This window comes from Emydura macquarii, unplaced genomic scaffold (assembly GCF_026122565.2).
Source record: "Emydura macquarii macquarii isolate MOO-44397 ecotype Brisbane River unplaced genomic scaffold, CSIRO-AGI_Emac_v2 contig_1477, whole genome shotgun sequence".
Taxonomy (NCBI): domain Eukaryota; kingdom Metazoa; phylum Chordata; order Testudines; family Chelidae; genus Emydura; species Emydura macquarii.
The window spans coordinates 22,942,086-22,955,034 of record NW_027131614.1 but is presented as its reverse complement, the minus strand read 5'-3'; the positions used below and the strand labels follow the sequence as shown (position 1 = coordinate 22,955,034).

Genomic DNA, 12,949 nt, shown 5'->3' with positions numbered 1-12,949 from the left:
CCAAGTGCTCCCAGCCACCAGAGCACTGCCGACCCACGCCATGCTGGCCTACCGCCACAAGCCCACAACGCACCACAACACCAGTCCACCGCGCCCCCAGGCTGGCCAGTGGGTGGCCTGCCTCACTGCTGGAGTGGATGCCAGCCCATGCTGCTTCAACAGAGAGGCCAGGCCAGACCAGCTAAGACTGCCTGACTGCCTCCACTGCCAAGTCCATGCAAGGCGGTAGGAGGGGGCAGAGTGTGGGCAGGGCCAGCCTGGCTGCCTTACGTACCGGGCACCCATGCTTCTAACTATACTTAAAAAAATAGCAACCATGGTACTTGTTTATCTTCTTTGATTTTTTTAAAAAGTTCTGAAAGGTAGTGTAACCCTTTTGCCATTCGGCATTGGCAGCAGCAAGGGGTTCTTTTCAACAATACAACACAAAACCAGCTCAAGTCTCTACCCAGTAACCTGGGACAATTACACATCACACCTTGGGTGCCTGTAGAGGCAATACTTCCCCTCTCACAAGCACAGAGACTGAGGATAGGAAAGAGACTTTAATAAAAAGGGGAAAAGCAACCTGACATTAACTTGGGTAAATGCCACAAGCAGGATTTACATGCATAAACCCATGAACAAAACACCCATCCCAGAGTACGTTGGGCAGTTTCCTTTTTCCTCAGGTTCTGAAGTCCAGCAACAAGATGTTCCTTCGATGTTCCTCTTCCTTCACAGCACCCCACTCATAGATGTTGTCCTTAGTCAGGGCAGACCCAGAGTCTAGAGGTGCAGTTGCAGAGTTCACTTTCCACCCTGGTTGGGGAGAGGGGGAAGAAGACACCTTGCTCACTCTGTTGTCTGGATCCTTGCCGCCCCACTGGCTGCCTTGCCATTAGCTTGCCACCCTGCTGCTCCACCAGCTGCCCCGCCAGCTGCCCCACCGGCTGCTTGCCACCCCGCCAACCACTCTCCCAGCTTCTCCAAAGCACACCTTCCCCTCCCACTGCTACCTGTTCCTCTTCAGGTCAGTCTCCTGAGGTTCTTCTCAGCTTTTAGTGATTTTCAGCTCCTGGGGGGGAATGTCACTGAAAAAGCAGGCTTGGCAGGGATGCTGCCCACAGCAAGTGTTTTCAGCTCACTTAACAAAACAAAAAGACTTCCAATAGAGCCTTAATTAGCTCTATCTTTGAACCCTGGGGAACGGCAGGTCAGGCCATGCCTAGGGCTCTTAAGCAAAGCCTGAACCTCCCAGCAGGGACATCTGTCCCTACCCCATCTACCTTTCACAGAGGTCTGCATCCGAGCCCCCTGCTTCCTAAGTTCAGTTCAGATGAGTGTGACCCTTCAATCAGGACAGTCTAAGCACAGTTCTGCTGCCCTCTGCTTATACAGTAAGGAGAACAACATTTCATTAACCCTGCATTCAGCATTAAAAAGTGATTTGTAACCCATCACTAACCAAAGGAATCATTTGGGCAAAACAGTCCCATCATTCTGAATACCTAGGCAGGGTAGGTGCATGCAAATACAGTCTGATCCTGAAACCTGTTCCCCTCCCCTCAGCCAGCTCGGCAGGGGAGAGCTTATTCAGACCCTGTTTACAATGGGTAGTTTTGCCTCTTTAACTTACTGTCTTGATGCTTTGTATATTTTCGAATGATCAAGTGTGTCAAGTCTGGTGTCCTTGATTTTACTATTGTACTTGTTGGAGGTCGCAGATATAGATTTTTAGCTGTAAGTAATTAGAGGTGTGCTATGTCTTTAACAAAGATATCATTTCTCCTAACTGCTACGCATGTGTTTGTGTTAAAATGATATTAACAAAACAGGAACACAACAGTTTTCCAAAGCTCTTGGAACTGGATGACACTACGGTTACCTTTTGTTTTGAATATACCTGTTTAGAATAAACTTTGCATCTTAAAAGAACTCTCTCACTAGGACAAAGGACATCTTCTTTTCCAAACCAATCTTCATTATAAAGGACTAGACTGGGCCTATAGGCTGAGCCCTGAGTGGCTGTGCCACCCCAGGAGCAACTGCAGAAAGGAGTTGTGCCTCAGGCACCCTCTGAGTCACATTTCCTCCTCTGCTCCTTTTCTTCCCTGAGACAGTATTCTTGCATCCAGGCAACTATGGTGGCCAGTGTTTGGGAGGCTTGCTGGGAGACAGAGTATCATGCATACCATCCTCATGCCCAGAGCTGGGATCTGAGTTCTGTATGGGCAGTGGGTGCTTCTCCTTTTTCCTCTGTATAGTCAAGTAGGACTCACTCACAAAGTGATTATATATGTTCACATCATTTCTTGTTTCTCAGTGGTATCTCTGAGCATGTCGTATCAAATATGTCTTGTCAACTAACAGCATCTAACTGTCCTCATTCCGTATGTGTACATATGCTGGCATGTATTTATAACTTATTTGCAGTACATTTTACCAAACATAAAATGTATGGACATGACACCGTGGGAACTTTTATTCATATGAGTAGTCCCATTTATTTATCTGTGATTACTCATGTGAGGTGTGGGACTATTCATATGAATAAAGGTTTGTAGGATGGTAACTCATATTAGGAAAATTTCCTTCATTTGTGTTCCTTTATGGGCTTCTCTGGTTGCCACCCATAAACCAAGAGAGCCTTACTAAATGTAACTGAGGATATAAGAGAGGTTTAGAGGAAACAAATAAAGACACAATCCTGCAGTCTTTACACAAGCAAAAATCCCTTCCCCAGAAATGATGTTTTTGTTTGAGTAAAGACTGCAGGATTTGGATATATATGATTGAATCTAAATATCCTTTTTATCTTGTATTGTAATAGAAAGGAGGGGGAAACTATGTAATGTAGATGACTGTGAATAATTAGAACTCTATTAAAAGAGCAAATATAACACTTTAATCTTTTTGATCTTTTCATTACTGAATTTATTTTAGTGAGATAATGTGATTGGGCTCATGCTTATCTTGTCTGCGTTTCAATTATTTTAATCCATATGTTCAACTAAGATTATATCATGCAACTCTGTAATCAAATTAACCATAAAGGTACAGCATCATCCTTTAGCAGGTCTCATTTATGTAGAAAATGGATGCAAAATAGAAATTTAAATGGGTACGAGCAAACATCTTGGTGTTTTAATAGTTATTTTTAAGTAATCATTATAAAACAGTTAAACCAACCCATGCATAATACAACATAAAAAGTGGGCAAAAACTTTATAAAGTCCTGGATTGCTATACTATCTCAACAACCCTTCCCACAATAGCTCCTCAGCAATCTCACATACCTCTCTCATGAATGTCTATGGTTTTACTTAGGCAAGGGATAAGTTCCCTCATATATTTTTAAGGGACATTTTTATTCTCAAGTCTTGGAAACCAAATATATTTGCTCTTTCATGTCTCCTGTTCTTGAGTATCGATAGCAATGATGTCTCAACCACTTTCCTAGTGATATGTTCCACTGTCCAATTTTTTTTTCTACCGTTAAGAACTTGTTTCTAATATATAACCTGAACTTTTCAGACCATTGTTCCTTGTTCTTCTGTCTTCTGAGACTATGAATAGTACCTTTCTTTCCTTCTCACAGTTTCCTTTAAGGTATTTATAGGTTGTGATCATATCTTTCTTGATTCTTTTCCAGACATTATAAATTTAGCTGCCTTTTTCTGTCCTTCCTAAGTCTTATTGATTAACCCTTATATCATTTTATTGGCCCTGTTTTATCATCTGTAATGTTTCTGTGTAACATAATTGTTTTAAAAAATAATACTAGTAAAAACAGTCTTATGTCCTGGGATGAACTTTTAAGAGAGCCAGAAATATTTTTCAGAACTTAGGGTTTGAAGGGGAGCAAGAGTAGACACTTGTACAATTCTACATCCATATCTGTTGTCTCTTGTCTTATATTTGGATTGTAAATTCTTCGGGGACAGTCTTTTGTTAGGTGTTTGTACACTGCTTAGCACAATGGTGTCCCAGTGTATATTTGGAGTCCTTACCACATACAAATAATAAAAATAACACTACATAAGGGCATGGGTGGCAGGCCTTTGAACATCGGCTTGGGGAGGGGAAGTGCAAAAAGAATGCCCTTTTTACATGTCCTTTGCAAAGATCTGTCAGGAGAGTTTGGGGACTGCTCCTTCAATGCATCCACAGCAGTACTACAACACTCCAAAGGAGACAGGGAGAAGATGGAGGCTTGGCCCCACCCCTCTCTCTATCACCAATGACTGAGCTGGACCCTCCAGGAAAGCTGGTTGCGCCATCCTAAAGGACGGCACTGCCTGGACACTGTCCTACTGTGCACCAGGACTCTCAGGGAGGGACAGTGCTTCCCTGAGGCACAATCTCTCTCTTTGGGCTCCCTGTGGGGTAGTGTGCCTCCTCAGCACTGCCTGCTTGAGGGCTAAATGTGTCAATATGGCCCATGGTAACAGTTTTCTAAGGCCATATTGTGTGTGCCTTGAGTGCACACTCAATGTGTCAATGAAAGAAGATCTTTGGGACAAGATGAAATGGTCTATAAACTGTATCATTGAGACAAAGAAAAATCACATGACTAACTATGTTTTTGTTTGTTTTTCCAAGGTCACCACGTGGGATTGGACACGAGCTGAAAAAACGTTTTCAGTTTATGAGATTATGTGCAAAATTCTCAAGGTATGAGGAGCAAATGTAAAAAAGTCATTGTGGTGGCAGCTGGAAGGCAAGGGGGGAAAACATCACAGCTAGATAGATTGCACAGCATGCTGTCAGGAGGAGCTTGAATCTTCTCCCTTTGGAGTCAATGGCAAAATTCCTGTTGACATCAGTGGATATATTATGAGTCTTTATGAAGCAAAGCTTTTAAAAAAAAATGCAGAATTTGATGTAAACTGAGTTTAACTAGGTAACTGTCCACCTTGGAAAGTGTTTTCTCACCATGTTCTAATATGTGTTTTACATTGGCAAAGCATTTTATAGTTTCACTATATTCGTCCATTTGATCAATATAACTTTATAATATAAATTATTTAAACTGAGGAACTACAAAAATAGGGATAAATTCTGCCTTCAGATACATAAATACAACTCTTATTGACTGTAGCAGAAGGTTGCACTCATGTACCTGTGGACTGGATAGTGCTCTGAAAATATATACTATGGTGTTTTCAAAAATTTGTCATTTCCTACTTATACCATACTTTACTCAATATGCTGTACTCACAATACATAGAAGGAGCAACTAAATAATTTTAAACAGTTATCTTTGCAAGTGGCTAGGGGACAACATGTTGCATGTAACAATATTATGAATTATATATTTAATGTAGTTTCATGATTACTATTATGGACATTCTCTATTTTAAACATCATGGGAATTGAACACACTCCAGGTGTGTAATAATTTTCACATATATTAAATGCAATGTAAAAATTAGAGATAACATAACAGGGATTAGGAAAATGTTTCTCTTTCCATACATTTGAAATGATACTTTCTCTCATTTGTTTTATTTATTTTTTCTTCCTGATATGTATAGAAGGGAATTTGACCATTTCTCAAATGTCTTCTAATGGAGGCCACATTAAAAAGTTATCATCTGGCAACACTATCCTCTGTTCCCTTCCTTGCTACCTTACTCCCTCCCTTGCTTTCTTACTCTTTTAATTCTTCTCCCCCATATCTCCTTTTCCCCTATTTTCCTCTCTTCCCTAGGAGGTCACCCTTGAACACCTTTCCAAATGATAGATTTCTTCTCTCCTCTCCTCAACTGAATGGCAAGAGCTTGGCTTCCATAAAGAGAAAATTCACTGTAAGCCACTTCTCTTCTTGCCTAGCTCCTGACACTGGCTGGAGGTTAAAATAGCCCTCTGCACAATTTATAGTAGGTGCAGTACTATTCTAACATATGCAGACTGGAACAGTCCCTTAGAAATCATTTGGCTGGCCAAGGAGCAACAGATTGCAGGTGCTCTGGCCATACCCCTCTCACTTCCTGGCTTGGCTCGCAACACGTTCTATGTGCACAGGGAAGGAGCAGGTGATATAGTATATGCCATGCTGGGTCTATCACCAAAGGATTCCCCTAAGAGAGAGAATTTTTCTAAAGGCAACTTTTAACTTTTTCTTTATACCACTGAAGCAGTGCCAAGGGGACTTAATTTGGGCCAATGGCCTTGCCCAGTTATTGCCTAAAAATATTTTAATTACTTCATAATAAGACAATTATAGCTGAAATTAAACTGATGCACGGGTGAGGATGAGAGAGAAAGAGAGAGTGAGAGAGAAAGAATCTTCATTATGTATTTACTACTGTAAAAGTCCTTGGGGTCTGGGTGCCCTCTCTTGGTGGCATCAGGGAGTCAGTATGTTCATCAGCCATTAGTTGGATGGTCTACCTTGTGGCCACACAATCACCCAGATAGTAGTTTCAGGATTCAACACACCACCATTCATCTGGTAACCCCGGTCTCCTGGCTGGGTGCATAGCAAAGTCTATGGCTCCGGCCCACTGAGTGTGGGTGAAACACTTCAATGGTTTATGACCCTCAGCTTCCTGGCCAGGGTAAAACAGCAATAGGTTAGGGCTCTGGCTCTCTGGCATGGGCAGAGTAGTTAAACAGTCTATGTCACTGGCCTTCTGGTCTAAGGGTTAGCACGCTGTCAGCACTGCATCCCAGGGCAGGGCCATAATAGTGCAATCAATCCTGCTGCTAGGTCAGTTGGTAAATGTGCGGTTGCTACCTTCAACCTGGCAGCAAAACAAGACCAAAGTTTTGTTTCCCTAGGCTACTTCCTACCAGTTCCTGCTGGTGCTATTCCATCGCCACTGGGACCTGGCTGTCAGCCTCATGGTCTCTCCCCAGGGTCTTCCATCTCCTGGACCAGGGGTTGCCTTTTCCCTTGCTGCCAGTCATGGGCTCCGCTGAGGGTGCAGCTCCCTGGGAGGGACGTCTGCCTTCTCCCCCATTTAGACCACAAATGAGTTGCAGGGCACTCTTCTTATACTGCCTGCCTCCCTACCCCCTGCACTTCCTGCAAAGGGTGAGGGATGGGGTTGGCTGTGCCCACCAGGGGGAGTTAACCCCCTTTGTACTGGAGGGAGGCCACTCTGCCTCTCTACAACTACTTTATTAATATTTAAATATTTCTTTGTTATCTGCAAGCCTGGGCTAACTATTGAGGTGTGAAACTGAGCCAGAGTTGATTCTTCAGTTGAAATAATTGTGAAATAAGAGTGAAATGCCCTTACTCTTCCAGTCTTTCCAGCCCTGCTCAGTGTATACAGTAGATTTTGCCTCGGTTATGTCTAAATATAAAAGCATTAAAAAATTATGCAGTTGCAACTTCACATTACCAGTAATACAGAGACTCTGTGTAGAGATTGGAGGTTATTCAGGTTTTCTGTCAGCATCATAAATCTTGCTTGATTTTAGCAGTGCATGCTTCTAGATACACTCTCTGGATATTACTGAAACAGATACAGCTAAGAAAAATGACTTGCTAACGTTGTCTATTCTCACCTCCAAACCCCTTCTCTTCTATAGTACATTGTGTGCTTCTTTTGCATTCGATTTGTTTTCTTTAAGGATGAGTGGGGGGGGGGGGGGGAAGAATGACAGATGTGACTGCAGTACTTATGCTGTAACTTTTATAGTCTTTAGCCAAAGCTGTCTTGCTTAGCTTTCAACACAGAGAAAATTTCCTTCCTTCTGTGACAGAAGGGAGACTCAGTGACCCTCTCAGCACCATATGCCACCCTTCCAAAGGCCCCTCTATGTCATCTGGATTCTGTGCCAGAAGAGGGTTGGAAATTGGGTGGACCAAGGAGAGAAGTGGGTGGTCTGGGAGAAAAAAATACTACAATACCAGGGTCTCTTACCTGTATCACAGACCACTCCCCCACCCTACACCTTTTTATGGAAGCAGCTGAATCCTGGGGGTTCTAACACATAACTATTCTTCTCAGCAGCCAAAGAAAGTTACCCTTGTCTTTCATAGATCCCTGGAGGTCTGTTAAGTTTATGGGCAAGCTGTGTGGCCCTTTCCATAGGGAAGCAGTGTTGCCATTTGATTGGATTATACGTAGGAATCTTCACAGAGATTTGTTTCTCTTGGATGGAAAACAAACTTACATTCTCCACAATTTACTCATGGAAATGGGGGCATAGGCCTCTTGATTCATTTAATAGATGGGGGATGAGTCCCTTCATATTGACATCCATGAAGAACTGCAAAATGGAGGGTTAATTAGATACATATTGGAGTGATCATGAAAATTAATCATCACAAACCAGGTAAAGGAAGAGCCTAAAGGAATTCTAAGAGATTAGACTGAGAGGAAAGATGAGAGAAGAAGGAAGTCTTCATAGACCAGTGATCTAGTAAAGAGAAAAATAAGAGCAGCACACTTGTCAGGATCAAGTGTAGTAATCAGTGTCATATCTTTCTATACAGCAGAAAGGCACTCCTGTGCCCTTATATTTGTATATAGAATCGTAGAAATGTAGGGCTGGCCGGAACCTCAAGAAGTCATCTAGTCCCTCCCTTACGTGTTGAGGCTGGACCCAAGTATGCCTAGACTATCCCTGACAGGTGTTTGTCTAGCCTATTCTTAAAAACCTCCAATGACAGGGATTCCACAACCTCCCTTAGTAACCTATTTCAATGCTTAACTATCCTTATAGTTAGGAAGTTTTTTTTAGTATCTAAACTAAATCTCCCTTGCTGTGGATTAAGCCAATCAGGATTTGTCCTACCTTCAGTGGACATGGAGAATAATTGACCACCATCCTCTTCAAACAGTCCTTAGCATACTTGAAGACTGTTATCAAGTCCCTCCTCATTCTTCTTTTCTCAAGACTAAACATGCCCATTTTTTTTAACCTTTCCTAATAGGTCATGTTTTCTAAACCTTTTATCATTTTCGTTGATTTCCTCTGGACTATTTGCAATTTGTTCACATCTTTCCTAAAGTGTGGCACCCATAACTGGACACGGTACTCCAGTTGAGGCCTTGCCAGTGCCAAGTAGAGTGGCACCATGTCTTACACTCTTGTTAATCACCCCAGAATTATCATATTTTTTGCAACTGCATCATATTGTTGACTCATCTTCAGTTTGTGATCCACTGTAACCTCCAAATTCTTTTCAGGAGTACTACCACCTAGCCAGTTAGTCCCCATTTGGTAGCTGTGCATTTGATTTTTCCTTCCTAAGTATAATACTTTGTTCATGTCTTTATTGAATTTCATCTTCTTGATTTCATACCAATTCTCCAATTTGTCAGGATCCTTTTAAATTCTAATTCTGCCCTCTAAAGTTCTTGCAACCCCTCCCAGCTTGATGCCATCTGCAAATTTTATAAGCATAGTCTCCACTCCATTATCCAAGTCATTAATGAAAATGCTGAATAGTAACAGACCCGAGGACAGACCCCGGAAGGACTGCACATCTCCAAATTTGACAGCAAACCATTAATAACTACTCTTTGAATACATTTTAAAATCTTTTAAAATCTTTAATATTAAAATTATGCACCCACGTTATAGTAATTTAATCTAGACCACATTTCCTTTGTTTGATTATAAGAATGTCATGTAAGACTGTGTCAAAAGCGTTACTGAAATCATCAGGATAGATCATGTCTACTGCTTCCTCCTATTCACTAGGCTGGTAACCCTGTAAAAGAAGGAATTTAAGTTGGTTTGCCATGATGTGTTCTTGACAAATCCATGTTGGCTATTACTGATGATCCTATTATTCCCTAAGTGATTACAAATTGATTGTTTAATAATTTTGTTCCAGTATCTTTCCAGGTATTGAAGTTAGGCTGGTCTGACTGGTCTATAATTCCCCAGATTCAATTTGCTCCCCTTTTTAAAGATATGTACTAGGTTTGTCATTCTCCAGTCTTCTGGGATTCCACCCATCCTTCCTGAGTTCTCAAAAATAATGGCTAATACTTCTGAGATTGTTTCAGCTAGTTCCTTAAGTACCCTAGGGAGAATTTCATTAGGCCTTGCTGACTTTGATACATCTAATTTATCTAAATCTTCTTTAACCTTATCTTTGCCTAAACTGTCTTTTGTTCCTTCCCCATTGTTGTTAATATTATGTTTATAGCCACTCTAAATATTTAAACCAACTATATTTTTCTAAATAGATTGTATGGATTTCTAAGGTATTGACAATTTTTAGGAAAAAATTCCTTAACTGTCACAGACTTCTTTTATGATTTTGTTCCAGTAATTTAAAGTCTCTGGCCTTTAGTTTTCTCATAGGTGGCATTGTGCCTTTTTTACCAATCTTACAACAATATTGAGAGATTTAATCAAATGATGTTTATAAAGCAGTTTTAATACCACAAAGGGAGGTCCTGTAGAAATGCAAATACCACTGATTTATATGTTCATTCCTGTTAAGAACATGCTTAGTGCTTTGCTGAATAGAGATGGAGGTTTGTTAAGTGCTCTGCTATCTTGATTATGATATATAAGTACCTTCATGAGAAGAAAATACCAGGTACCAAAGTGCTGTTTAGAGAAAGGCATAATGGGAAACAATGGCTGGAAGTTAAAGCTAGACAGATTCCAATTAGAAATAAGGCACACATTTTTAACAGGGACCAGGATTAACTGGATTCTCCATCTCTTGAAGTCTTCAGTTCAAGACAGGATGCCTTTCTGGAAAATATGGTTTACTCAAACACACGTTATTGGGCTCATTATAGGAATGACTGGATGATATTCTATGACCATATTATATAGGAAGTCAGACTAGATGATCTAATGTTTGCTTCTAGCATTAAAATGTATTAATATTACTTTCCTAAACTTTCCTAGGTCTAGATTTTCCCAGCTACTACATCAGGGCAGGTTTGTGCTGCACTGCTGGTTTTGTCCAAGATAAAGATGCAGCATTTAGAGTGTCTGAAATTCTTAAAAAGACAAAGAATGGAAGTAGGGAGGATGGAATGTTTTCAGTGATTGGAGCAGAGCAGGAAGAAACGTGTGTTAACAGACTCTATCTTTTGTGTGTGGTGCTCTGCCAACTGCCAGACAAATCTGGCTTCTTTTATGCACACCAGGATTGACCAAGAGAAACCCCTAGACCAAGACATGAGTTGCCACAGCACCTCTCCAGAGGTAGGCCCATTTCCTCAGCCCAGACCTACAATGTGGAGCCAGTTAAAAAGGTGGCTGCCTTTATGGTATGTGATGTAGTTATTAGCATGTGTAAACATAACATGTTCTGAGGTTCTGAGAGAAAAGGCACTACATAAGTTAAACATTTTGTTATTTAGACCATTTTAGGCAGCTTATAGAAATTAGACTAAAATATTATATCCAGGATAGTCAAAATTGCCTTTATTTCCTAAAGTTAGTTTTTAGCACCATAAAAGTCTACACTTTCAATCATGAGAAAATCCCTTCTCTAGTCTGATCACCTGCTTTCTATTTCCTAGATCTCAAATCACAGATGTTTTGTGACCTATGTAAAAATGCTATTTTATTGGGCATGAAGCAGTAGTTGTAGTCTGATGGCAAATTAGCTCTGAAATGAAATAGGGGAATGATTATGTCCACACAGGCAAGGTGTCAGGATGGTGAACAGCTGGAGTTTACACAAGGCATTATTCATATTAGTGCAGTTATTTCTGTATTATATTGCCAATCAGCTCCAACCTGAAGGCAGAAAAGACTCATGTCACATTTCAACTCTCACTTCCCAACTATCCTCATGTGCCTGTGACTCCCCAAATGCAATTCTTCTCATTTTTATCTTGAATGCGCTAATGATGCATTCTTGACTCAAATTAAACTCCTGGTAAGAACAGCAGCATCTGACCTTAAGTTTTTCAGCACTGAATAGTTTTTCTTGGAGGTGAAAATAACTTCTTTTACTACTTCAGTATATTTTTATTATATAAATATATACGAGGTGAAAAAGGGAGAAATACAGGAAACAGATATGCATCCCGATAACATGACAGACCATTGCAAACCAAAATACACTACAGATACATATAATCAGAGAGCTGGAGTCTCAAGATGCTATTTGACAATCAGCATAGCTTGTTGTGGACCACAAAGGTGGCTGAGCCTTGGGTCTGAATATGGTTTCAAGAAATGACTTCAAACCACCTCAAGGCTGCTGAAAGCATTATCCGCTCTGAACACTGACAAAGGGATGTTCAGGCAGGGAGGCTCACTGGTCACAGCACTTGTGCCGTGTTGAAAAAGCAGAGATGAGGAGCTGGCTATACAAGTTGTGTACATTTGAAAGAGTCCCTGATGCAAAGAAAATTCTCAGCTAGCAACTTCGCCTGCCTTTAAATCTGTTTTTTGCTGCCAAAGCAATGCAGACTAGCCAAGGATCCAACATTGATAGGTCCAGGAATTGAGACGAAGGCCTTGTTTACTTTAGTTCCATTTCATGTGCTGCAGGGTAATGTTCTCTAGTAATTAGTCACTTCTGCTCCTGCCCACCTCAGCCTCTCCTCTCCTCAACTCCTGTTCTTGTCCCTTCCACTGCTCCTATCCCCATGGACTCTTGCCTCACTTCTCCCAGCTCCTGCTACTGAGCCTGCCATGTTTCCTTTCTCCATGGTCCTGCCTTACCCCCCAGTTTCCTCCTATCCTCCCTTCCCCCTCTATTCCTTCCTATATTCTTCCCCTCCACACACACCCGCAGCACAGTGTCATTTGTCCCCTTCTGTTCCTGCCCCTGTCCTACCCCACCTTCCTGTCTCCCGCTGCTAACTAGCCTTTACCCTGAACTCTTGTCCCTATCCCCCAACACACACCCTGCATCTCTCCCACCCTATTCCTCAGCACTCTGCAGTCAAGACAGGCTGTCTCCTCCTTTTTTCCATGTTGCCTGGGCCTCATCAGGGAAAGCATTGAGAGAACAGGAGAAACATTATCCTTTTTCTCAATTCCTGGCAATACAGCAGCCTCCAGAAGA

The 12,949-nt window shown here is 41.5% G+C and overlaps 1 protein-coding gene across 1 annotated transcript in view; it reads left to right on the top strand.

Annotated features, from left to right (window-relative positions):
- The window catches only part of SNTG1 (syntrophin gamma 1), a 503,809-nt gene that overhangs the window by 440,314 nt on the left and 50,546 nt on the right, over positions 1-12,949 (top strand). The window contains exon 14 of the mRNA XM_067553875.1: positions 4,585-4,656. Within this exon, the coding sequence (XP_067409976.1) occupies positions 4,585-4,656 (72 nt within the window). The remainder of the gene's footprint in view (positions 1-4,584; positions 4,657-12,949) is intronic.